This window comes from Ochotona princeps, chromosome 10 (assembly GCF_030435755.1).
Source record: "Ochotona princeps isolate mOchPri1 chromosome 10, mOchPri1.hap1, whole genome shotgun sequence".
Taxonomy (NCBI): Eukaryota; Metazoa; Chordata; class Mammalia; order Lagomorpha; family Ochotonidae; genus Ochotona; species Ochotona princeps.
Window position 1 is genome coordinate 14828856 of NC_080841.1, and position 24912 is coordinate 14853767.

A 24912-nucleotide genomic window follows, 5' to 3' on the forward strand; every position below is an offset into this window, starting at 1 on the left:
GGATTTTCTGAGCCACCTTCTTCCTCCTTTCCTGTCTCCCTTCCCTCATGCATCCGCACCCCCTCCTTTGGGCAGGTCTCTCTGGGAACCCCGCGGATCTGGAGAAGCGCAGGCAGGTGTTCGGGCAGAACCTGATCCCCCCGAAAAAGCCCAAGACCTTCTTAGAGTTAGTGTGGGAAGCCCTCCAAGACGTCACCCTCATCATCCTGGAGATCGCCGCCATCATCTCCCTGGTCCTGTCCTTCTACCGGCCGCCCGGGGGAGAGAATGAGCGTGAGTGTTAGCAGCCCAGTGCACGTGCATGCGTGCGCCCCACTTCTGCTTTCCACCCCCAGAGGGCGCCTGCTGTTGGTGGTTGACAGGTCACAGCGTAAAGCTCAAGCCCAGAGTTCAGGGGGAGGGCCGCAGAGGGACCCCACTAGTGGGCAGGAAGCTGCTGCTTTGACCCGCTCCGCCCCCCGCCCCTAGCAAATCTCCACTCAGTATGTCCCAAATCCTGCTCAGCCAGCCTGCACAGCCCTGCTGCTCCAAGGGATCCCAGTGACAACCTGGCATCCCGGGCAGCAGCCGTGCGGCCTGAGCATGTTAGTCGTCCCTATGTGACTTGCCTGTTGTTTGGACTGACATTTTGCATAGGTTGTTACCCTGGTGCTAAGACAACCTCCATCCCACTGTTCCAAGAGGCCGGCTGCTCCACCCAAGGGCTCCATGTGGCTTTGTGCCATGGGGGGCGGGGGCAGTGGGAGAGCACCTGCTGTCCATGTCAGCCAGAGCCCCTTGCTGACCCCGCCCCTCCCTCCCCCACCCCTGGCACAGTGTGTGGTCAAGCCACACACAGCGCAGATGATGAAGGGGAGGCGGAAGCTGGCTGGATCGAGGGGGCGGCCATCCTCTTCTCGGTGATCATCGTGGTGTTGGTGACGGCTTTCAATGACTGGAGTAAGGAGAAGCAGTTCCGGGGGCTCCAGAGCCGCATTGAACAGGAACAGAAGTTCTCCGTCATCCGAAATGGCCAGCTCATCCAGCTGCCAGTGGCTGAGATTGTGGTGGGCGACATCGCTCAAATCAAATACGGTAAGGGTGCTGGGCTTCCGGGGGCCTGGACCACCTCCGCTTTCACGCTCCGCAGGCAGATCCTCTGGCAGAAGGGGGCTGAGAGTGGCTGAGAGCCCAGAAAGAGACACCCCCCCCAACCACCCCCAGCCACCCCCAAAGGTGTGCTGGCTTCTAGGCTCAGACTTAGGGAGGCGATGGGAAGGGCTTTCTAGGAATGCCATGGTTGAAACCTAGCCAGGGGCTGGCGCCCTTGTATTTTAGGTTTGCCAGGGCCCGTGTGATATTCTGGCATAGGGAAGACTTTGGGGTTTGTTCATTGTTCAGATTTCTTTTAGCTAAAGAGGAACCTCGTCCTCCTTTGCACAGAGGCCAAAGTTCTCTTTGAAAGCCATCCTCCCACCATTCAGGCTGCCCGCTCTTTGGCCTCTGTCACGTCCCATGGGAATAGCCCTGAGATGGAGTGGAAGCGAAAGAGGGTCCCTGCTCCTCGTGCCCTGTCCCTCACCTCCTTCACTGCTCCCCTGTGTGTACCAGGTGACCTGCTGCCAGCAGACGGGGTCCTGATCCAGGGGAACGACCTCAAGATTGACGAGAGCTCCCTGACGGGAGAATCGGAGCACGTCAAGAAGTCCCTGGACAAAGACCCCATGCTGCTCTCAGGTGCGGCTGGCCTCTACTGCCCACACCCTGCCCTTCTCACTTTGTCCCTCACCCTTCCTTGGGAAGCGCATGTTATAGGGGGGTCTGGGAGGGGCTCAGCTGGTTGCAGGGACCGTGGGATGGGGGGGAGGTTACCCTGAGGCCATGAGACACATTTTCCTTACCCCTCCTCCTCCACGTGGTCTGTTTGTGCAAAACCAGCTTCCTCTCTGTGTAGGAACTCACGTCATGGAAGGTTCTGGCCGGATGGTAGTGACCGCTGTGGGTGTCAACTCCCAGACTGGAATTATTTTTACCCTGCTGGGGGCCAGTGAGGATGATGAGGAGGAAAAGAAGAAGAAAGGTAAGAGGAGTCCAGGGTCTTGGAACAAGAGTCCCTTTCCTGTGACCCTTTTGTGGCCAGACTCGGAGACAAGGGGGCTGTCTGGAGGAACTGGAGTGGGAAGAACCCACAGGAACCAGGAGGACCCAGACATGCCATGTCTCTGGTGGATCAGCAGGGGACAGGTTCTAAAGCCGGCCCCGCAGACCAGCTTGCCAAGGCCTCCAGCCAGAGCTCACGCCATCCTCCTCCTCTTCCTGCCTTGCGCTGCTCCCTCCAAGGTTCAAGGGCCTTTGAGACTTGTTGGCAATACGGCTGCGTGGATTCCTACACCACAAGGGCAGGAGTGAGACAGCCAGGAGAGCGGCGCAGGGTCCCTGGGCTCAGGCCAGCCTTTGCCATGGGTCCTTGTGAATCGCAGAAGGCAGACCAGGTTTCTCAGGCAGCAGGAGAGGTTTTCTGCCCCCTAGCAGCTTGGAGGACCATCCCTGAGTTGCTCTGTTCTCATCACTGTTTTCGGTTTATCCTGCATCCACCTATGTAGATAAGGAGGAAGCTGGCCTGGTGGCACTGTGCTGATGGGGTCCCCCGTGACCCCACTCCAGGCCATCACCATCTGCGCACATGGCCCATCCCCCTCTTCCTTACACCTCCCACCCCCCATTTTTCCAAGCAGTGTAACTCAGGTCTGGAGCATGAAACACACACACACACACACACACACACACACACACACACACACACACACACACACACACACACACACACACACACACACACACACACACACACACACACACACACACACACACACACACACACACACACACACACACACACACACACGCAACAACCTTGCTGTCAGAGCAGGCAGCCGAGGTATGACAGTGTTGGCCTACATACCCACACGCCACTGCTGCCTCGAGGATGAGTGAATGGAAGCCCAGATGTGAGCTTCCGTCCTCCTGGGCTCTGAGCAGGACCAAGCAGCTGGACCTGGGATCTCCTGACAGTCCCTCTGGGTTTCCACTCCACTTTTCTCTTTCTCATTTCAAACAGGCAAAAAACAAGGAGTCCCTGAAAATCGCAACAAAGGTAACCTCTGCTCGCACTCACTTGCCATCTCTGCCTGCCCACACTCAAATACCCCACCCCCCCAGGCCATCCGCCTTCTCCCTTCCCCTCTCCATAAATCTGCTACCTTTGCCGCCTCATCTGGAGGAAGGTGCAGAGACTGGGCTGGCCATAGTTGCAGTCTGAGCTGGGGCCACAGCACCCTCTGCTGTTGGCTCCTGGAACCTCACACCTAGATTGGCCATGGAGTGGGTCTGCCTTTTCTCAAGGCACTCAGCCCTTTGCTTCAACGCCCTCTGCTGGATCTGGGGAAACTTTGGGGGCAATTGGAGCAGACGGTCCCTGCACCCTCCTCTAGTTAGCTTCCGCATTGGTGTCTGGCCTGCTGGTCTCAGGCCTGCCGCCACCTTGCTGTCACTCCCTCCGCTTTGTCCCTTCCCCCTGGTCCCGTGTATGTCTCTCTCGCATGCACACTAGCTATATTTGCATCTTGGGTATCTCTGTGGTGTCTGTGTGTCTGACAGTGCAGTCAGCATCTCGGAAAGGGGTTGCCTCAGGTGGGAGGCCAAGGTGTGATCTCCTTAGCACCCAGAGGGTCATGGTGGTCTTTAGAAGTGAAGGCACTGCAGCAAGGACCCCAGGCCAAACACCAGTCATTTACTTCCGGTTCTCCTTAACCCATCTACTCCAAAGCCAAGTGCTTTCAGTTCTGTGTCTGCCATGATCCCAGCTTCCTGTTCTTCCCTGAACCCCAGCATCTTTCCTGTCCCCCAAGTGCCGCCCCCCACCCCCATGTTGGCTCCCCTCGGCCCCATTCCCTTTGTCACTCAGGGGAGGAAGGGGCTGTCCTCCCCTGATCTGGCAAATAATCGGTTTCTAGACCTATCCGCAAAGCATTCAAGGACCCCTGGGACTCTAGATGACCGCACCCCCACCTCCCCTCAGCCTGCTGTCAGCAGTTACCGACATAAGCCCTGGATGCCAGGCAGGCTGACTACTAGCACTGGCGTTCGCAGGGCCGGGATTAATGCCCTGCCTGAGATAAACCTGGCATGGCGCTCCGGGGAGCCGTCACCCTCTGTGTCATCCCCCAAGTCAGTCACCCCATGGGTCCTCATAGAGGGGGTGAAGGCCAGCTCCGTGGCCAGCAAGGTGAGGCGTGGTCACAGGTGCTGGCATGTTCTCCAGGCAGGCAGGAGGGTCTCTGCCTGTCCCCCACTTGCCTCGCTCCCTCTTAGTGCCGTCCCCTTCCTTGCCCACTCACGGGTCCTATTTGTGTCCCCACCAGCAAAGACCCAGGATGGCGTGGCCCTGGAAATCCAGCCTCTCAACAGCCAGGAGGGGGCCGACAACGAGGACAAGGACAAGAAGGCGGCCAAAGTGCACAAGAAGGAGAAGTCGGTGTTGCAGGGCAAGCTGACGCGCCTGGCCGTCCAGATCGGGAAAGCGGGTGAGTGCGCATCTGCCACCACCTGCCGCCGCCCAGCCCTGCCACTCTGGGTTCTTGGCACTGCCATCCCTTTCTCTCTACACCCACCAGGATCGGCGAGAGGGAAGCTGGAATTCCCAAGGGGCTCGTGGGGTCCCTCTGGCTGAGTCCCTGACCCTGATACCCCATAGGTTCTCTCAGAGAGAACTGGCCCCCTGTGCATCAGGCTCTGTGGCACAGGGTCTTTTCTCTAGGCACAGGGAGCTCAAGTTTGCATCCCACCCCTGGGGAGCTTGGCACCTGCTCACCTATCTCAGTGCTGGCCTCTGGGTCCCCTCTTGTGGTGGCAGCATGTGGCACAAGCAAGGTGCTCCTCCATCAGTAACCCAGGCTTCTCTGTGCCCCCTTCCTTCAGCAATGGTCGGGGGAGGCAAAGCAGTTCATTTCTTGACCCCACCCTTCTGTGTGCCACACTCACAGCCAGCATTGTTGTGTGTGTTCTGGTCCCGTGGACTCAGGTCAGCGCAGCTGGTGGGACCTGGGAGTCTGCATTTCTGCCAGTCCTCCCCACCTCCAGATGCCAACTCACTGAGCACATGTCCTCATCAGCCTTGTGGCACTGACTCTACCGTCCCCAGGAGCAGGAAGAGGCTGGCTGCACATGCCATTAGGAGGTTCACATCAGCTAAATCTTTAAACAGACAAAAAGGGGATAACCAGAGCCACCTGGCCCAGGGCTGGCACCATAGAGTGCCTGCCTGTGTGTGTGCCATGACAGAACACATCAAAAGCACTGGTCACAGGGATTGAGGGAGGAGGTGAGGGTGGCCACGCAGGGGAAGTGCTGGCACCACGGAGGTGTTCTGTATGCGTGCTGTAGTGATCCAGCAGCCACAGGATCCGCAGCATCTCCCTTCCAGCACAAAAGAAGCCAACTGGATGACCAGGGAGTAGCCAGCATCGGTGTGGAGTATGTCATGAGTCCAGGAGGCAGGAAGGGTCTGGAGGTAGAATGTTGTTCATGGAAGACTGTTCCAGAAGGCAGGCCAACCCTGCTATGTGAGTGAGGAACATGGCCAGCCAGCCAAGTGCTGGAACCATGGCCCGTGTCCTCTTCCTCGCACCACAAGGCTCATGAAATGGCCACTTAAGCCATCAGCACGCAAGACCCCGGCTGCGGCCGACACCCCCCAGAATGCCCTCAAGCCCGCTTCACACAGCTCCTCTCCCCGGCCAGGTCTCATCATGTCTGCCATCACTGTTGTCATCCTGATCCTGTACTTTGTGATTGACAACTTCGTGATCCAGGGGAGACCGTGGCTAGCTGAGTGTACCCCTGTCTACATCCAGTACTTTGTCAAGTTCTTTATCATCGGCGTCACAGTGCTGGTGGTTGCTGTGCCCGAGGGGCTGCCGCTGGCCGTCACCATCTCCCTGGCCTATTCGGTGAAGGTGAGGGAGGCGGACTGAGCCTCTGGCCTCCCCCGGACATAGGTGGGGGCGGGGGGCATCATGAGCCTTTGAGGGCAGAATGGGCCACCCTGTCTCCCGTAGACTGGCCTCTCGCCTTCCCTGGCCCCCTGGAATGATCGTAGCCCAGCAAGGTCTTCCGAAACCGGGTAGCCTGCTGGCTGGGGCATGCCCTTTGTAGTGTGCTTAGGAGATCCCCGTGGGTTTCCTCTCAAGCGTCCTCTCTGTTGTAGAAAATGATGAAAGACAACAACCTTGTGCGGCACCTGGACGCCTGTGAGACCATGGGCAACGCCACGGCCATTTGCTCTGATAAGACGGGCACACTGACCATGAACCGTATGACTGTGGTACAGGTGTATGTTGGGGGCACCCATTACCACCAGGTCCCAGGCCCTGACGTCTTCGTGCCTAAGGTCCTGGACCTTATTGTCAATGGCATTTCCATCAACAGTGCTTATACGTCCAAGATTCTGGTAAGTTCTTCCTCTGTCTGAGCACATCCTGCTCGTGGAGACTGGAGGGGAACGTTCATTTGCTCGGGGACAGTGGCTTGCTGCTCTTTGGGTGCTGTCCCAGGCTCCATTTCTCAGCAGAGCAAAGACTGGGGAGCTTTCCTCAGGAGTAGCACTGGGGCTGAGGTTCTATAAAAATCTAGGGCCCCAGGCATGAAACTGTGGCATAGCAGGTAAAGCTGTCACCTACAACGCCAGTGTAGGGGCACTGGCTTGAGTCCCAGCTGCCCCACTTCTGATCCAGCTCCCTGCTGATGCACCTGGGTGACGCATTAGAAGATGGTTCCTGGTTCCTGGCTCCTGGCTTTCACCTGGCCCAACACTGTCGGAGTGAGCCAGCAGATAGAGGAGCTCTCTTTCTCTGTCTCCCTCCCTCTGACTTAATTTCAAATAAATAAGTTAATCTTTATTTATTTATTTATTTATTTATTTTGCTAAGAGGTCCTTGCTGCCTCCATCCCCTGCCTGGCAGTAACTGGGGCATCCTCCATGGTCCCCCCTCGTGTGTTCTCTCCTTCAGCCTCCAGAGAAGGAGGGAGGCCTACCGCGGCAGGTGGGCAACAAGACCGAGTGTGCCCTGCTGGGTTTTGTCACTGATCTGAAGCAGGACTACCAGGCGGTGCGCAACGAGGTGCCCGAGGAGAAGCTCTTCAAGGTGTACACCTTCAACTCAGTGCGCAAGTCCATGAGCACCATCATCCGCAAGCCCAGCGGCGGCTTCCGCATGTACAGCAAGGGTGCCTCCGAGATCATGCTACGCAAGTGAGCACGCGCCCCTCACCCCACCTCCTTTGGAGGCTATCTGTGAGCCAGCCCTGCAGCCCCATGGGACGCAGTTCCCAGTACTCACTGAGCGTTTGCTCAACCAGGCATTGCTTGGGGTGGCCTGTATCCTTTGATCGTCATGACCGTGCGATGGGACTGGTTATCCTCCCTGACATGTGGGTGAGGGGACAGGTCTAAGGCCACTCTGGGAGATAACAGCCAAGCAGCACAGTGGGGAAATGATTCCACGGAGGAAGCACCATGCACACAGCATGTGCCAGAAATGTGTGTCTGCCCCACTCTCAACTCTGATTAGAAGAAAGGCATATATCTTAGAAAGTGACTAGGACTAGGTCCCGTACAAATTGCTAGAAGCTGACCTTCCTAGCTTAGGGTCCTGGGTGGTCAGAATTGCCCAGTGCCCAGGCTGGATCTCAGCCACCTGCCTTCTACGTACATTTCTTTGGTGGCAGCCCCTAAGCACTGAGTAGCCTTATGATACAAGGAATGGAATAAGGCTGGCTTTCAAAGGTTGAAAGAGGGACCAGCGTGGTGGTATAACAGGCTGATCCTCCAGCTGCTCCACTTCTGATCCAGCTCTCTGCTTATGACCTGGGAGGGCAGCAGAAGATGACTCAAGGCCTTGGGCCCCTGCACCCACATGCAAGACCCATAGGAAACTCCTGGCTCCTGGCTTCAGGTCAGATCCCCATTGCAACCAATTGGGGAGTGAATCAGAGGATGGAAGATCTCTTTTTCTGTGTGTGCCTCTCTGTTTAAAAAAAAAAAAGAAAAAAACAAGAAATCTGCCTTTCAAATAAGAAAGATCATTAATTTTTAAAAAAGTCTGAGAGAGCAGGTGGGTCTCTGGTGACTTGTAAGTGCCCTCCCCATGCACACACTCCCCACCTCAGAAAGAGGGACTCAGCATAGCTGCGGCTGGAAGGGCTCCATGGCCAGGAAACAGCGTCTTCAATACTGAGGGGCCAGAACGCCCGTGAAGGCTCGTGGCAACCTTGAGTAGAAGGGAAGGGGGAGCGCTGCTTGCTCTGAGCCGTCCCCTCCCCCCGCCAGGTGTAACCGAATCCTGGACAAGAAAGGGGAGGCCATGCCATTCAAGAACAAGGACCGAGATGACATGGTGCGCACCGTCATCGAGCCCATGGCCTGCGAGGGGCTGCGCACGATCTGCATCGCTTACCGGGACTTCGATGACGCCGAGCCCTCGTGGGACAATGAGAGCGAAATCCTCACCGAGCTCACCTGCATTGCCGTCGTGGGCATCGAGGACCCCGTGCGCCCAGAGGTGACGCTTCGGCTTGGGGGGAAGAGCGAGAATGCGTGGGTGGCCCCTAGCAATGTCCCAGGGTACAGAGGGTTGAGCCTGGGAGTGCGGCACAGAATGGGACACAAGAGTGTTCAAAAGGTGTCTTTAGATGCCATCTGGGCTATAAATGAAAGGACCAGCTTGTACCCCTGTTCCTCAGGCAAACGTCTCCTAACCCTTCTGGCACATCAGGGCACATCCCAGTGCACCTGCCCAGGGTGGTTGGCAGTGAGGCGGCACTGTACGTTAAAGTTACCAGACTTAGTCCATCCCCCAGGCCAGTACTTGTCGGGGGCCTCCCTCCTGTCCCCCACAGAGGGATGGCTCACCATGGGCCACCACCCCCATCTCCACCTTCCCTGTCTTCTCTCATCCCAGGTCCCAGAAGCTATTGCCAAATGCAAACGAGCTGGCATCACCGTCAGAATGGTGACCGGAGACAATGTCAACACAGCCAGAGCCATTGCCACCAAGTGTGGCATCCTGACACCCGGAGATGATTTCCTGTGCTTAGAAGGCAAAGAATTCAACCGACTCATCCGCAACGAGAAGGGCGAGGTGGGTCCCAGGGGTGGGTGTGGCGAGGAACCAGGTCCTCGCAGAGGAGCCAGGCAGGGCTGCGTGCCACTAAGACATGTGGGAGAATGGGCAGTTTCTAAGCCCTCATCTGCGGTTTAGAGTCAGACACTGCTGTCTCCCAGAGCCACTCGACCAGCAAAACAGGTGGGTGTCTTCCTCCCTGCTGTCATCAGTCACACACTAGCTCATGTGTGTTTGTCGGCTTCTTCAGTGGCCTCTCCCGTGTCCCTGGCTCGGGGTTCAGTGGCTTGGGCTGTGAGTGGCCGTGGTCTGGATGTGGAGTAGGCCAAAGCTTTCTGGTCTATGCAGAAATCAAACATAACCTCCAAAACACCTGGAGCTAGCGGCCAGTCCCAGCCCCAAAGAGGGATTGTGGGAAAGAGAAGACAGCAGGGTCTCTGGCTGCTGTAGGCCACTCCACCCTTGGACATGGAGCTGGCTTCTGCTGCTCACCACTCAGGGACCACGAGAGCTGTCCCCAGGGGCAGGAAGGATGTAGGTCTCTCAGAACTCCACTGTCATGTGTTTGAGCCCCGTGGGTCTGGTATTGGCAGGTGGAGCAAGAGAAGCTGGACAAGATCTGGCCTAAGCTTCGGGTGCTAGCGCGGTCCTCACCCACGGACAAGCACACACTAGTGAAAGGTGAGTCGGGGCCAGGCCATGGGCAGTCAGGGGCGTTGGCCAGAGCAGTCGTCCTGTGCTGAGAGCCCCTGGGCCACCGGGGAGAGCATGCCATGCTGTGGAGCGAGCAGCTGAGCCTTGGGTGGCTTTTGGCTCTTGGAAGTGTGCCAAGATCTCGGAGACGAGCCGGGCAGGCAAACACTCCTGGTATGTGAATGGAGCAAGAGGCGGGAAGCGACCCAAGCCAGTTCTCTCTGTTCCCAAGTCTTCCTGTGTCTTCCTCTTCATCATGAAACAGAAGAAGAGGGATTAGGGGAGACAGGGACGGGGGCTAGGATGGCGAGGAAAGACATGCTCTAGGCTAACATGGCTGGCGGCCACATGCTCACGGTGGGGTGTGTCTGTGTTTCCCAGGTATCATTGACAGTACTGTGGGGGACCAGCGGCAAGTGGTGGCTGTCACTGGTGATGGCACGAACGACGGGCCCGCCCTCAAGAAAGCAGACGTTGGTTTTGCCATGGTAAGCTCAGCACAGTATCCCCACCCAATGGCAGTGCACCTGCTGCTTCCTGTGCCTGCACCTGCCACAGTGGGCTCCTTCCTCTAGCCCCAGCCCTTCTCTGCCCAGCCGCTGATGAAGTACATAATGAGAGATCTGCCAGGAATGAAAGGTTGCTGATAGAGGCAGGACAACCACGGAGGAGCCCATGAACTTGGTGCTGCTGTCTGCCTGGACAAGCCAGAGAAAGGGCCCAGGCCACAGGGTGGGCTGGCAAAGCCATGTGTCCCCACTAGCTCACATGGCTCATTTGGCTGGCCACATCAAAGCAGTGGGCAAATATTCAGAAAGTCATGCAGCTTTAAGGAACTCTTGTCATAGAACAAAAGGCCAAGTTCTCCAGGAATGGCCAGATGTAAAATGGTAGAGTCATGTGTAAATTCCCTGTGTATCTGTCCCTTGCCTGCAGCAGTCAACTCATGGCCAGTCTTGTCTGAGCTTCCGCCCACCCATTTCCACTCTCCCCACCTGAGTTTCTTTCATTTTTAGAGGCACAGAGATGCAGAGAGCAAATGAGCATGCACACCCTCTGGCCACTCCTCAGATGTTTACAACAGCCAGGGCCAGCCTGGAACCAAAGCTGACAGCTGGGAACTCAGTCATGTCCCCCATGCAGGTGGCCAGCAGCCAGGTTCTCGAGCCATCACCACTGCCTTCTGGGATTCACTCAGGCCGGAAGCCAGAATTGCTAGCCAGAGCCCAGAAGTGGACACAAGGACTCTAACATAGGGCGTGAATATCTCAGTATCTAGGCTGAATGCCTGCTCCCAGCAGATTTGTTATTGTTTGAAGGATTTATTTATTTTTGTTGGAAAGGCAGATTTACTGAGGAGAGACAGCTCTTCCACCTGCTGGTTCACTCCCCAAATGGCTGCAGCAGCCAGAGCTGGGCCAGTCCAAAGCCAGAGGTCAGAAGCCTCCTCTGACTCTCCCACATGTGTGCAGGAGCCCCAGGACTTAGGCCATCCTCTGCTGCTTTCCCAGGCCATGAGCAGGGAGTCGGATGGGAAGTGAAGTATCTGGGACACAAACTGGTGCCCAAATGGGAATGCCAGTGCTGCAGGTGGAGGGCTAGCCCACTACCGCCACATCAACCCCCAGTTGATCTACTTTTAAGCAAAAGCAAGACACTGTATCATTTCATCCATAAAAATTCTAGACCACATCTTTTGATGATAAGTTTGTGTCAATCAGATGTATCTAAAAGAAACATACGGCGGTGATCACATAGTATAACCGAGGGACCCTCACTCTCATCCTGCACCTGGTCAGCGTTCTCATTTCCTCAGCTGTTCTTCAAGCATATCTGTCTAAGCTGGGGTCCAGCAAGATGGATTCATTCACACCTCTCTTTCGTTTTTCTAAGACTTATTTACGTATTGGAAAGACCAAGTTAGAGAGGAGAGACAGATGTTCCGTCCCAGATGGCCACGAGTCTGGGCCGAAGCCAGGAGCCAGGAACTTCTTCCAGGTCTCCTGCAGTTGTGCAGGGCCATTGTGCTGGCACCATCCTCCACTGCTTTCCCAGGCCATTAGCAGGGAGCTGGAAGTGAAATAGAACAGCTGGGACACAAACCAAGCCCCCTAAGGGATCTCAGTGGTTGCAAGGCGAGGATTTAGCTACTAAGCCATCGCACTGGACCCAAGCTTGATTTTTCTTAAGATTTTTTCTTTTTCAGATTCATCTTATTACTTATCAGAAAGGTAGATTTACAGAGAAGAAAGACAGAAATAGATCTTCCATCTTTGGGTTCACTCCCCAAGTGGCCTCAATGGTCAGAGCTGAGCCAATCCAAAGCCAGGAGCCAGGAGCTACTTCCGGGTCTCCCACATGGGTACAAGGTCTCAAAGCTTTGGGCCATCTCTCTACTGCTTTCCCAGGCCATAAGTGGGGAACTGGTTGGAAATGGAGCAACCAAGACGTGAACCTGCATCCGTATGGGCTCCGAGTGCTTGCAGGGGGAGGATTGCCCAATGGAGTCATCATGTCAGGCCCTCAAAGATTTGTTTACTTGAAAGTCAGAGTTGCAGAGAGAAAAAGGAAGACACAGAAAAAGATCTCCCATCCACTGGTTCACTCTCCAAACAGCCACAATGGCCAGAGCTGGGCCCATCCAAAGCAGGGAGCCCCCTCCAGGTCTCCCACATGGGTGTAGGGACCCAGCCCCCAAGACCATCCTCCACTGCTTTCCCAGGCCATGAGCAAGGAGATGATCAGAAGCAGAGCAGCCAGTCTCAGGCCCAGGGCTTTATCAGCACTGGACACTTGGGCACCTCCTGCCTGGCACATGCCAGCACTGCAGGCTCCAGAAGGAGAGTGTGCAGGTCAGCCACTCACTCTGGACATCGACTCCATACCGTGGAACCCACCCCCTTGCTTCCGAGAGCCACGTGCCCATGTGCCAGCCCTGGGCCCGCCTTGCCAACACACAGGAGAGCAGTCACAGCCAGCAGTGTCTGCTGTTTCCTAAACAATCCCCTTGCCTCTTTCTTCCCTGGCTATTTAAGAATTTTTTTAATGTTTCTTCATTTTTTAAGCTTTATTGATTTGAAAGGCAGAATTATAGAGAAGGACAAGGAGAGATGGGAAGCGAGATCTTCCATCTTCTGGCTCACTCCCCAAACAACCAAGAATGGCCATGGCTGGGCCAGACAGCAGCCAGGAGCCTGGAACTCCACCCAGATCTTCCACATGGGTGCAAGGGCCCCAGCACTTGGGCCGTCCACCACTGCTTTCCCAGGCTTGTTAGCAGGGAGCTGGATCAGAAGTGGAACAGCCAGGTTTTGCACCAGTATCCATAGATCATGCTGCCGTGGCAATGGCAGCTTAGCATGCTATGCCACAGCGTGGGCCCAGCCAGATTTGAAAGAGCTGTTGTTTCTGCACAGGCCATCCCATGCTGGGGATCTTCTTGGTCATATTGTTGTAGCATGAATTTCCTTTAAGCGAGTGGTTTGAGAAGCGGTCATACTCTAGATCCTTCCTCTCATGCAGGAGCTGCCAAAGGACAGTATTGTGATTTGATTGATTTGTTAACTTCTACAGAAAAGAGACCAGACCCTGTGCTTCAGGTCCTACATGAAAGGCAGGTGGGATATTTCGCTTTCTTGCTTTTGAGACCATGAGTTGGCGTTTTTAGGGTGCTCCAAGGGTGACCAATGAGTCCCTTTTGCTGTTATCGGGGTGTGGGCATCGTGACAGCCTCGAGGAGTTCAGTGCGCCCAAGGTGTTTCAGTCCGGGTGCTCACTGCTACCCTGGTGCTCAGACTGACCCATGGGTGTCGCCGTGCCCTGGTGGTGCCCATGCTCATGGCTCCGGCCGCTGTGCCAGAGTCTCACCTGGCAAGGTGTTCTCGGGATGCTACATGAGTGCTTGACCCCAGAGCTGGAATCCCATTTTATCCAACAGGAAGTGGCTGTGGGAAGGCAGTCAGCGCCCGAGGCTGCTCTGGCCAGCTCAGTCCTCAGCTGTGAGGCCTCCCTGAGGCAGAGCGGGGAGGGACCCTCCTCAGCTCCCTTTCCCTTTTGCACTTGTTGATTTCAAAGATCATTTCAAGGGTCCAGCGCAGTAGTCTAGCAGCAAAAGTCCTCAACTTGCACGCACCGGGATCCCCTATGGGCACCGATTCTAATCCCAGCAGCTCCATTTCCCATCCAGCTCCCTGCTTGTGGCCTGGGAAAGCAGTTGAAAGCCTTAGGACCCTGTACCCACATGGGAGACCTGGAGGAGGTTCCTGGCTGCTGGCTTTGGATCAGCTCAGCTCTGGCTATTGTGGCCACTTGGGAAGTGAACCAATGGACAGAAGATCTTCCTTTCTGTCTCTTCCTCCTCTCTGTTTATCTGACTCTCCCATAAAAATAAAATAAATCTTTAAAAAAAAAAAAAACATTTCTAAATCCTGACATCGCCGTTCCGCCGGAGGGGAGAGGATTGTCACTTCCACCTTGCTGCTTTTATGTCACCTCCCCAGCTTTATGTTTGTATGTCAACAGCTGAGGACGCTGATTCCCGGTGGCGTTAACATAATTATTGTTGGTACTGTCCTAAAATAGCTGCTATCGTCGTCATCACACACCCGCTAGAGCCGGGCAGCTGGTCTTCTGGTTCTGTTTGTCTGTAGGACTGCACACCAGAAGTCCATTAAGCCAGTTTTTCTTTTATGCAGTATGCTAGCAACAGGCCAGGGATGAGCAGAGCCCCGGTCTGGGGGCGGCCCCTCTGCAGCGTGACCCTAACCCAAGGGCTCCTCTACGTCCTTCTCCGTGGCTAGAGCGCCCTCTGGTGTGTATGCTCGGCCCTGCCATTGCTCGGCCATCAGGAAATGGAGTCGTGCCACAGAAGGCCGTGGGTGGGCAAGCCCTACCCCTGCCCAGTCCCTCACTGTGCCGCCTCCCGCCTCCCTCCCCACCTCCCAGGGGATCGCAGGCACAGATGTGGCAAAGGAGGCGTCAGACATCATCCTCACCGATGACAACTTCACCAGCATCGTCAAGGCCGTGATGTGGGGACGCAACGTGTATGACAGCATCTCCAAGTTCCTGCAGTTCCAGCTGACGGTCAACGTGGTGGCCGTGATCGTGGCCTTCACGGGAGCCTGCATCACCCAGGTGAAGTGCGTAGGGGGGTGGACTCAGGTGACAGGAACGAGGTAGGGGCCCAGGGAAATGGGGTGCCGCGGAGCTCCCCATCAGTGTCAGGGCAGGAGTCAGCTCCCGTGGGACCATGGCGTCCGGCTGCTGGTGTAGAAAGGCTGTCCACCACTTAGCACTGAGGTGTCACTCGGCCTGTCATGGGCACCCACACAAGCCTGCCCCATCCCGCTCCTCCAGCACAGCCAGGCTGGCCAGGTGTCATGGGCCCCACTAACAGGACGAGCCTGCAGCATAAAGAGGCTAAGTCACTGTCGTCTGGGTCACCCAGGTGGACGTGGGTCTGATCCAGCATGGGTGGGAGTTGGGGGCTCACTTCCGAGGAGAGCTGAAGGGGCTGCCCCTCCCCCATGCAGGACTCGCCCCTGAAAGCTGTGCAGATGCTCTGGGTCAATCTGATCATGGACACATTCGCTTCGCTGGCCCTGGCCACAGAGCCACCCACGGACTCGCTGCTGAAGCGCCGCCCCTACGGCCGGAACAAGCCCCTGATCTCACGGACCATGATGAAGAACATCCTGGGCCACGCGGTCTACCAGCTCACTGTCATCTTCTTCCTGGTCTTTGCTGGTGAGCGCGGGGCAGGGGCGGGCTGGCCGCCGGCTGAAGGAGCTGGAAGGGGAGAGTGGCGCCACCTGCTGGTGGCCTCCTGTGTGGCCACCACCTGGTATGCTGTGCTGTGTGTAGCTCCTCTAAAGGCTTCCATAGGGATGACTGCGTGGACCACCCTTATAGATGAGGACACTGCAGCTCAGGGCACTAAAGTGTAAACCTATGTCCCCCTGACTCGTGAGCTTCATCTTTACCCGCCCCCTACCATTCCCCCCGAGCCACAGGTCATGGAGGCAGAAGGCCAGCGCAGAGTGGGCCGGGCAAGGCAGGCAGGTTGAGGGCAGGGTTGAGAGGCCAATGTGCAGTGGCCAGGCCAGCTCAGATACTGATTACAGCCCCCGTGAGTAGCCAGCACAGTCAATGCCAATGTGCATGCCCCAACGCAGCCCACCCTCTCCCCACCCACCCCAGGTGATAAGTTCTTCGACATCGACAGCGGGCGGAAGGCGCCCCTGCACTCGCCGCCCAGCCAGCACTACACCATCGTCTTCAACACCTTTGTGCTGATGCAGCTCTTCAACGAGATCAACTCTCGCAAGATCCACGGCGAGAGGAACGTGTTTTCTGGCATCTACCACAACCTCATCTTCTGCTCTGTGGTCCTGGGCACATTCATCAGCCAGGTGAAAACCACTAGTGGCTAGGGTCAGGTGGCTGAGCTGGGAGCCTGGATCCCCCAGACACTCACGAGCTACGGGGACTGGGGCTGGGGATTCCAGATTTGCTTCCACTTTGACACCTTGCTTTAAAATTGGAGCCCAGAGTGTCCAGGGCTCCAGTGCAAGATCACATGTTGAATGTAGATACAGTAGGGCTTACAGAGTCCTTTCCTAAATACACAGACATTTCCCAGGTGCCAAGAGAAAGGCCAGGTGTTCTAGCCCCTCTGGATGCCTCCTGGCCACAAAGGGCACCTGCGCTCGCAGTGGAGGCACAGAGAAAGAGGAATACTGTGGGGCGGGGTGGACACAGCAAGTGCAGCCTGGGCTCCTGCAGGAAGAACTGGGGTCACTCTTGGGGTGAAGGGCCAGGCCCCTTCCTTCTTACCTGAGTCCCAGATAGAGTAAAGCATCCAGGGAGCAGGGCACAGCAAGCTCACCACATGCTGGCACTGGTGCACACCCAGCCCTTCATTGCCATGCCTTCTCTTGGGCACCTGCTGGCCTTCGCCACGGGCTGCCTCCACTCCCCTTCAACTCTGACCTTTCACGAGTCAGAAGCCGAGGAACTGCGTCTGCCACCTGACCCGGGTGTCCCGTAAAGATCACACCTGTTGCCCCGGCTGCCCTCCTCAGTGTGCTTGTGCGGGTTGGAAGGTGACATGGCTCCCATGTATGGGTCTGGAGGGCCAGCTTACCTCCTGCTGATGGCGGGCTGCCCCATCTCCATTCTAGGTTCTCATCGTGGAGTTTGGGGGCAAGCCCTTCAGTTGCACTAAGCTCAGCCTGTCCCAGTGGCTGTGGTGTCTCTTCATCGGGATTGGAGAACTGCTATGGGGCCAGGTGAGTTGCCGCATGGCCTCTGTGTGCGCATGCACGGTCTGTAGACATTGCTCCTCTACAGGAGATAGACGTATAGCTGCGGGGACACCCAGCTCCCCTGTCCTCACCCAAGGTCCCTCCATCTCATAGGACCAGGGCCAGCATTTTAGAAATTTCTGGTCTGTTCTCCAACCATGCTTAGCTGAGATAGGCATGGGACTTTTTAATGGACTTTTGCTTGATTTAAAAAAAAAAAAAGCTAAAGGCATGAGGCAGGCATGAGGCAGGCATGTGCAGGAGCCAGCTCCTTGTGTTCAAGGCAGGCTCTGTTCTCCGTTCCAGCTTCCTGCCCGTGCACACCCTGGGAGGCCACAGGTGACAGCCCAGGTACCTGGGTTCTTGCGACCAAAGCAGGTGACTCATATTGAGTTTTAACCCCCTGACTTGAGCCCTGCCAGGCCTGAGCTGTTGCAAGCATTTGGAGAATAAACCAGTAGATGGAAGGGCTTTTTCTGTCTCTCAAATAAATAAAATAATTTTTTAAAGACATGCATTTATTTGAAACAGTGACATGGAGAGAGATCTTCCATCTGTTGGTTCACCTCTCAGAAAGCTTCAGTGGCTGGGGCTGGGCCAGCCTGAAGCCAGGAGCCAGGAGTTTCCTTGGGTCTCCCACACAGATACTGAAGCCAAACACTTGGGTTGTTTTCCGCTGCTTTCCCAGGTGCATCAGCAGGGAGCTGGATGGCAAGTAGAGCAGCCAGGACATGAACCAGTGCCCGTGTGGGATGCTGGCATTGCAGGTGGCGGCTCTGCCCTGTTACACCACAGTGCTGGCCCCGGTGATTTTTTTTTTAATTGAGGGTCCTAGGGGTAGGGGTATTCCCAAGCCGGTGTGTTTATCAGAACAACTGACATTGCTCAGTGCTCCCTAACTCGTGTTCCTCCTTGTGGGTCTGGCCTCACCAGGGCCATGGGGCCTTGCCAAAGCATGGCAGCCCTCCTGTAGCCCAGCAGCTCCAGCAGCCAGCTCATTTCCAGACACACAGAGCCAGACCCGAGTGCCCGTGTGGGCCCTGCCCCCTCATCCCCTTGTTTGTGAAGGAAGAGGGATGCCAGGTCCTGTACCAGCCCAGGCTTCTGCTGTAGGTCTTCCAATAGCCCTCACATGTCCCCCGCCACATGGCGAGTCCCACCTCCTGCACATGCCATGCCCGAGGTAGTGTCATGTGACCTTTCTCTCCCAAGTCCTTCCTCCATGCCTTACCCAGATGCACACCGCATGCTGTCTTCTCCCCAGATCCATTGTCCCCTGGCTCCCCATCTCGGTCCCTTCCCATTGCAGCTCTATGTCTCCTGAGTGACACACGGCAGCAGGGAAAGTGTTAGCTGAGACAGATGGATGTGAAGCACTCACTCGTGCACGTTCTTGCCGCTCTGTGGCACAGAAGGCGGTGGAGCGCCTGGCTGTCCGTAGGCTCCTTACAGACGGCCAGGGCCCCCTCTTTGCTTCTCTCCCACCAGGCAGGGGATACAGGTGCACAGCATGGCCCCCTCATCCCCACGCCGAGGGCCTGCCCTACAACTGGAGAGGGTCACAGTTTTTCCTGTCCTTCTTCAGATCATCTCAGCCATACCCACCCAGTCCCTCAAGTTCCTGAAGGAGGCTGGCCACGGCACAGCCAAGGAGGAGATCAGCAAGGATGCCGAGGGGCTGGACGAGATCGACCACGCTGAGATGGAGCTGCGCCGAGGCCAGATCCTGTGGTTCCGGGGCCTGAACCGCATCCAGACCCAGGTACTCTGCCTGTGGCCTCAAAACACCCCACGTGGGAGAGGTTGGGCGGGCAGCCAGTGTCTCCCCATGTCAAGGTTCCCCACTCCAGGGCAGATGAGTTTGGAGACTCCGTGTGGGCTCCTGGGAGAGGAGGGTGGTCCGAGCACCAAGGCCAAGGCCCCTGTGTGCAGAACCCGTTATCTAAGGGTGATGCTGGGGCCCCCTTACTTAGCCTCTGTCAGTCAGCAGAGACCAGCAGAAGGTTGGGTTAGATCCCTGGGTCAGCACCGCAGCAGGCCACACAGCCCTCCATGCAGCTGTTAGGGTGCCAGGCGCGCGATCCAGAGGGCCCGCAGGGAAAGCAGCCCACCCTCTTAGGTCCCCCCTCACCCACTGCCTGCAGCCCCGCTACCAGGACAGGGAGCCTGGTGGTGACAATAGCCACTTCACACTGGAGTTCTCTCCTGCAGGATTTAGACTTGCTTTTCAAAAAGCAACGGGAAGCACCTTCTTGAATGGGCTGGACATGCTGCCTCTCTCGAGGGTCTTGAGAGTGGTCCCGGGAGAGCAGGCCTGTTTCCCACTACAGCTGGCTGCAGATCCCTAAGACCAGTTTCTGTCTCAGAAGTTGGCCTCGACTTGGCCTGGGAAGTCCCAGGGCCACCCCTTGTGCTAGTGCAGGGGAGACAGAATGTTAAGCCTGGCAGGAACAAGTTTCCCACGGGCAAGACCACAGACAGGGGAGTTGGACAAGGACTGGGCTGGGGAATCCTGCGGCGGCTCCCGCACCTCCTGCCAGAAAGGGTCAGCGGGGGTCGGGAGAGGGGGACAGTTCCAGCAGAAGCAGCACAAACCAACCCCTTCCTGGCTGCTGAGCCCATCAAGTGCCCCTAGAAGCTGGTGCCTGCAGCTCCGATCTCTGAATCCCCCTGTGCTTTCCTTTGGATCTATTCTTTTCTAAAATAACCTCTCTGCTTTTCTTCCCTTCAGGACCACCTGCCTCCTCTTCCATTACATGGTTTTTTTTTCCCAACCAGGATCCCCTCCTGCCTGTGCCTCCTTGCGCCCTGCTTGCTACTCTCCTCTCCTGGGCGGGAGGCAGGGCTGAGGTCGACCGGAATTCCTCTCCGTCCACACCCAGCCCCCAGCCCCCAGCCCCCAGCCCCCAGCCTCCAGCCCCTGGACTGTTCACCTGTCTGTTGGGTCACTCTGCCCACGTAGCCTTACACGACCTCTCCGTGTCGGAGCACAAACACAGCCCGTTAGAGATGCTGCAGGGACCAAAGCCATGCTCCTCCCTGTGCACCTGCCTCTGTGAGCTGGAAACGTTTCATGGATTTTCAGGGAGTTTGTAAATACAAAGGTACTTCAAAAAGTCTGTGGAAAGTGGAATTAAGTGGAATTGTAAGATAATGTTCTTTCTGATAAAAAAGAAATCTCGATGTCTTCATTTTCCATGAACTTCTTGAAGACACCGCCTGCCCCCGCCCCACCTTGGAAACAGGGTTTGGCTCCCTGCCAATGTGCCAGGGGAACTGAGGTCAGATACCTGGCGTCAGCACCTTCCCCGTGTCCCCGCTGGGCTGACCCTGGGCGTTAGGACTGTGTGTGTCAGGCCTGAATCTGCCAGCCAAATCCATAGCAGGTCAAAGAATTCCCTCTAATTGCCCCCTTGGTTTTTAGGTTTTGTGGGAAAAAGGATGCAGGTCACTCTCCCTCTGAAGAGAGCAGCACCGACGCAGACGGTTGGCACAGGCCACGGCCACAGCTGCCACCACCAGCCCGGCTCCTCCACGCAGGCTTCCTGCCCAGGTGCCAGGCCCTCAAGGGCTCCAGGCCCTTCACTGGCCACAGGGTTCCTGAGCACCCTTCTCAGGAGTTCCCATTCACTTCCATCCAGGGAAAGGATCACCTTAGAAAAGATTCCAGAAGGCCATGAGCCCCAGAGTCTCATGGTCCAGGGGCTTGTCCACTTTGGTCATCCATGTACCGTCCACGACACTCGCTGTGTCTCTTGTTTAAACGTGCAAGTTATCTCCCTGGAAACCCTGCCAAAAGAAGCATTCGGGCTCTCCTTGGCCAGAAGGTTCCCCACCCCTAGGCCAAGTCAGTACAGGTCAAACCCAGCACAGCCGGCCTGAGTGTGTGCACCCGTGAGGTGTGCTGCCGTTGGGAAAGCCCCTTGGCGTGCGAGGTCCCCGAGGAAGCCTGAGTGCCCGTGGAAGCCCAGCCTAGGCACCAGGGAAGAGAGAATGCGATCATGGGTGTGTCCCTTGGCGCCAGGGAAAGCTTCCTTCAGTGAACTGCCCAGTGTGTGAGGGACACCCCTCCTTTTCCCTCTTCCCAGCCGCTGCTGTCCCCTGCCTTGACCCTCCACCACCCTTCCTTACTCCTCTCTCTCTCCCTCTCTCTCTCTCTCTCTCTCCCTCTCTCTCCCTCTCTCTCTTTCTCTCTCTCTCTCTCTGAAAGCTGTCTCACGCTCTGATTCTTTGCAGATCGAAGTAATTAACACATTCCAGACGGGAGCCTCTGTTAAGGGAGTCCTAAGGCGGCAGACCATGGGGCAACACCTTGATGTAAAACTGGTTCCTAGCTCATCCTATGTAGCCGTTGCACCCGTCAGAACCTCCCCCACCACTTCTGTTGCTGCCGCCGTGTCATCTCCTGTGGGCAGTGAGTGAGAGTCTCTTATGATGCATGATTTGCTAAGATGACCACAAGAGAGCACGTGGCCTCCACCCTCAACTCCCCCGCGGTTAGCTCTTCCTTTGGGTATTTCCCTTTAACCTTTGACACAAGGGAAGAAAAGGGGGGAGGTTAAAAAGCCCTCTCTAAACCAGGCTGTTAAACCTCAAGTGTTGGAGGCAGTAGTCCGTTCCCCAGTGGTTTCCCTGCATTCCTGGTCTCTGTTTCCTTGCTTCTGTGGCGCTGTGTTCCGTTCTGCGTTGCCTTTGCTGCTGTCGTTGCTGTCTTCTTGTCTTTGGCTCCATTTGGATATGTCCTTGTTGCTTCCGTCTTCTCCTCCTGCCTCTCTTGAGTGTAAACTTGCCCTCCCTAAGCTCAGGGCCAGGCTAAGGCCGAATGCAAACCCACCGAGTCTCTCCACTTAACGGCAGCAGAAAGGGAGCTGGTGCACCTGCCCCCTGGATCTGCGCCCTCTGGACCCCGGCACGGCTGAGCCAGGACTGAGCCAGGACTGAGCCAGGACTGAGCCTGCTGGGGCCCCGGTCCTTGGCTGGCTCTGTGTTGTTAGTGGGCAGTCTCAGCGCAGCAGTTGTAGCTGGCTGAGCAGTGGAGAAAGGAGATCAGGTGAGAGTGCAGGCAGGATGCAGCATCCTTGTCACCTGCCCCTCCGGGCCCTTTGGGAGACCAGGCTCCTGCTGTAGGCCACAGTGGATTCACTCTGGCAGGAGAGACAGGTGACAAAATCAGAGACACCCATGGTTTACTTCTTTCACTAAACCTTTTCCTTTTTTAGGGGTTTCTGAAGAGCAACTTTTTTTTTTTCTTTTTTTTTTTGCCTCTACGCTGGTTCAATTGCCTCCTCCCCCCGACCCCCAGCGAGCCCTCTCCGTCTGATTTGTACTGTTAGGAACTCCTGTTCCAGACAGCCACTCCATCACAGTGCTGTCCACTCGGGCTGAGAGCAGGTGCTCCTGGGGTAGATTCTTGGATTCTTGCTCCTTATCCTTTCCCCTTCCCAGAGGGGACACAGAGAGGGCAGGCAGCTAGCTCCTGGCTGACAGTAACCCAAAGGTGTTTAATGATGATGCAGTTTCTCTGTGTCAGTGCCTTGTGGGGCCTCACAGGTCTGCCACTCCCCTTCCAGCCCCACCACCAACCCTAGCACAGAGGAGAAGGAAGAACCCCCGATACCTTGTCTGTGGTTCACATGATTGTGAACTGGCCAGGTTGACAGGAATTGGGCTTGTTTTGATTTCTGAGCTGACTAAAAGTATGCCAGTATGAGATTGAGATGTGGAGCTGACAGATAAACACGCGTCCATTGGCTTGGGGGGAGGCAAGAAAGAACTAGATCAATGTCACCTTACAGATTGCCACGGCCCTCTCGCTCCAGTGCTGCCGTATTCCTCTCTCACTTCCTACTTGCTTCCCCATGTGCCCTCCCTCCTAATTAGCCTCTGTGCTTTTCAAGCCATCCCTCTCTGGCAGGAAGGGTCAGTGTCAGCCGTCAGCAGTGTCAGCAGTGATGGGCTGGCAGAACAAGGCTGAACACCCAGTGGCTTCCAGAGCAGGGCTGGCCAAGCCCTCCCAGGCGAGCGACTCCAAGCCCAGGGAGGCCACACCTGCTCTTTCTCCAGCTGTGCCTTCTTCCTTGCAAGTCCCCGAATTCATAACTGTTCCCATTCCAGATCTCAAAGTGGGTTAACCCTCATTAGATAGCTCTTCAGGGGTTCCCCCTCCAGGGATGCCTCCACCCTTGTCTTCCTCCAGTTGAGGAGATGCAGTCCTCTTCTGTCCACCTGCTCGGCTCCAGAGAGTGGCCCTGGGCACTCACACCCGGCCGGTGGTCCTGCCTGCTTGGGCTCCAAGCCATCCTCAGTCAGCCATCTTGACCCATAGCTTAGGTGCCCGGAAAAAAAAAAAACGTGTCCCCTGGAGATTTTGAGACATGCTGACCAGAGAGGGGAAGGTGGACTGACTAAATGGGGAAGACTTAAAGCTGTCATGCCACCTGCTTCCCTACCCCCATCTTAGCTACACACGCTGCTCCAGCACTACACCAGCTCCCGGGAGGGGCAAGTGCCAGTATTGCCATGGACAGTGGTGACACATATGTTCCCCCAAGTCGTTGGCAGAGTCGAAGAGCCACCTGGCAGAGCCCCACACTCTACCTCCTCACCCTTCTCTCTGTGCACAGGCCAGATGGTCCCCCATAGCTCTCTGATCCCTCTTCACCTGAGCTTCCCTTACAGGTTTGCTTTAGAGCCCAGAAGGTCTGCAGACTAGCTGGATGACTTGTCCTTACTCCCCCCCAATAGCCATCTTCTCATCCCCAGTTGCTTCTACTCTCCTTACCATTTACCTGTAACAATGCTTCATCACCCAGCAGGTGAGAGGAAATGCCAGCCCCAGGGCTCCACACCCTCCCTCCACTGGATTTTCAAGAACAGATTTCCCCTGTCCTCGTTTCAATGGAACACTCCCATTGCTTTTTGGAACTAGTGGTAAAAGGTGCCTACCGCCCTGTGGTACTCCTTAAAAGTTTCCAGATCTCAAGATGGGCGGAAAAGGCAGGCCGTGTCATCGCTTGGGCAGCAGGTGGGATGGTTTTGGACACACTCGTTTGACCCGTGTATCTCCCAGAGCCATGAGAAAGCACTGAGTTTGGATTCATGTGGTGCAAGGCACTCCACTCTGAGGTTTGATGTCGATCAGGGAAAGTCTGGGGCATCTTGAAGACTGGCTGGAGCTGCCATGGGCACCTGAGCTCCTCCAGCTGAGAGCCAACGTGTGCCACCAGGTAAAATGCCCCCATGCCATGCTCAGAACGAGCCATAGAGGGATGGAGATGCAGCTGCACAGCTTTGTTCAGTCAGGTGCATGTGCCCAGGCTCCCTGATTTCCTCCTGGCTGAGGTGCTGAGGGGCCGAAGTCCTTGCCTTCTACACTTGGGGCACCCTCCGTGCCGAGTGGATCTGCAGGCTCTGCTGGGAATGAGGACAAGCAGGAAACTTTAGCCAGTGGGCACGTGGCCTGCTCCAGGCAGAAGGGACCACCAGCACTGCATAGTGTTCCAGAAGGTTCTACACAGTGGCAGGAAGCCCCAGACAGGCGATTCAGCCCTTTTATGAGGCTGACTCTTTGTACACTTCCATCTCCCCACCTTCTTCTCTCAACACAACCATGTGCTTTTGCCTAAGAGGTGGGAAAGTGAAAGAGCTGCCCTCCCCACCCCGCACCCCTAACACCCGGCCATCCCTCCTGTGGGCCTCCCACTTGCCTTTCGGACCGAAGACTTTGGGGACCAGCTGGGAGCAGCCACCTCCCA

The 24912-nt window shown here is 56.3% G+C and overlaps 1 protein-coding gene across 8 annotated transcripts in view; it reads left to right on the forward strand.

Annotated features, from left to right (window-relative positions):
- Window positions 1-24912, forward strand: part of ATP2B4 (ATPase plasma membrane Ca2+ transporting 4) — an 83418-nt gene that overhangs the window by 55434 nt on the left and 3072 nt on the right. For 3 of the 8 annotated variants that reach the window (XM_058669036.1, XM_058669037.1, XM_004578741.4), the window contains 18 exons: window positions 76-273; window positions 817-1074; window positions 1591-1716; window positions 1934-2059; window positions 3098-3133; window positions 4401-4562; window positions 5779-5993; window positions 6245-6487; window positions 7047-7288; window positions 8366-8597; window positions 8997-9176; window positions 9752-9839; window positions 10233-10339; window positions 14796-14987; window positions 15386-15599; window positions 16053-16264; window positions 17036-17143; window positions 18744-18920. In XM_058669036.1, coding sequence (XP_058525019.1) covers window positions 76-273; window positions 817-1074; window positions 1591-1716; window positions 1934-2059; window positions 3098-3133; window positions 4401-4562; window positions 5779-5993; window positions 6245-6487; window positions 7047-7288; window positions 8366-8597; window positions 8997-9176; window positions 9752-9839; window positions 10233-10339; window positions 14796-14987; window positions 15386-15599; window positions 16053-16264; window positions 17036-17143; window positions 18744-18920 — 3116 coding nt within the window. Of the gene's footprint in view, window positions 1-75; window positions 274-816; window positions 1075-1590; window positions 1717-1933; window positions 2060-3097; window positions 3134-4400; window positions 4563-5778; window positions 5994-6244; window positions 6488-7046; window positions 7289-8365; window positions 8598-8996; window positions 9177-9751; window positions 9840-10232; window positions 10340-14795; window positions 14988-15385; window positions 15600-16052; window positions 16265-17035; window positions 17144-18743; window positions 18921-21394; window positions 21583-24912 lie in introns of all 8 variants that reach the window. The other 5 variants (XM_058669039.1, XM_058669040.1, XM_058669042.1 and 2 more) reach the window with 4 other exon arrangements.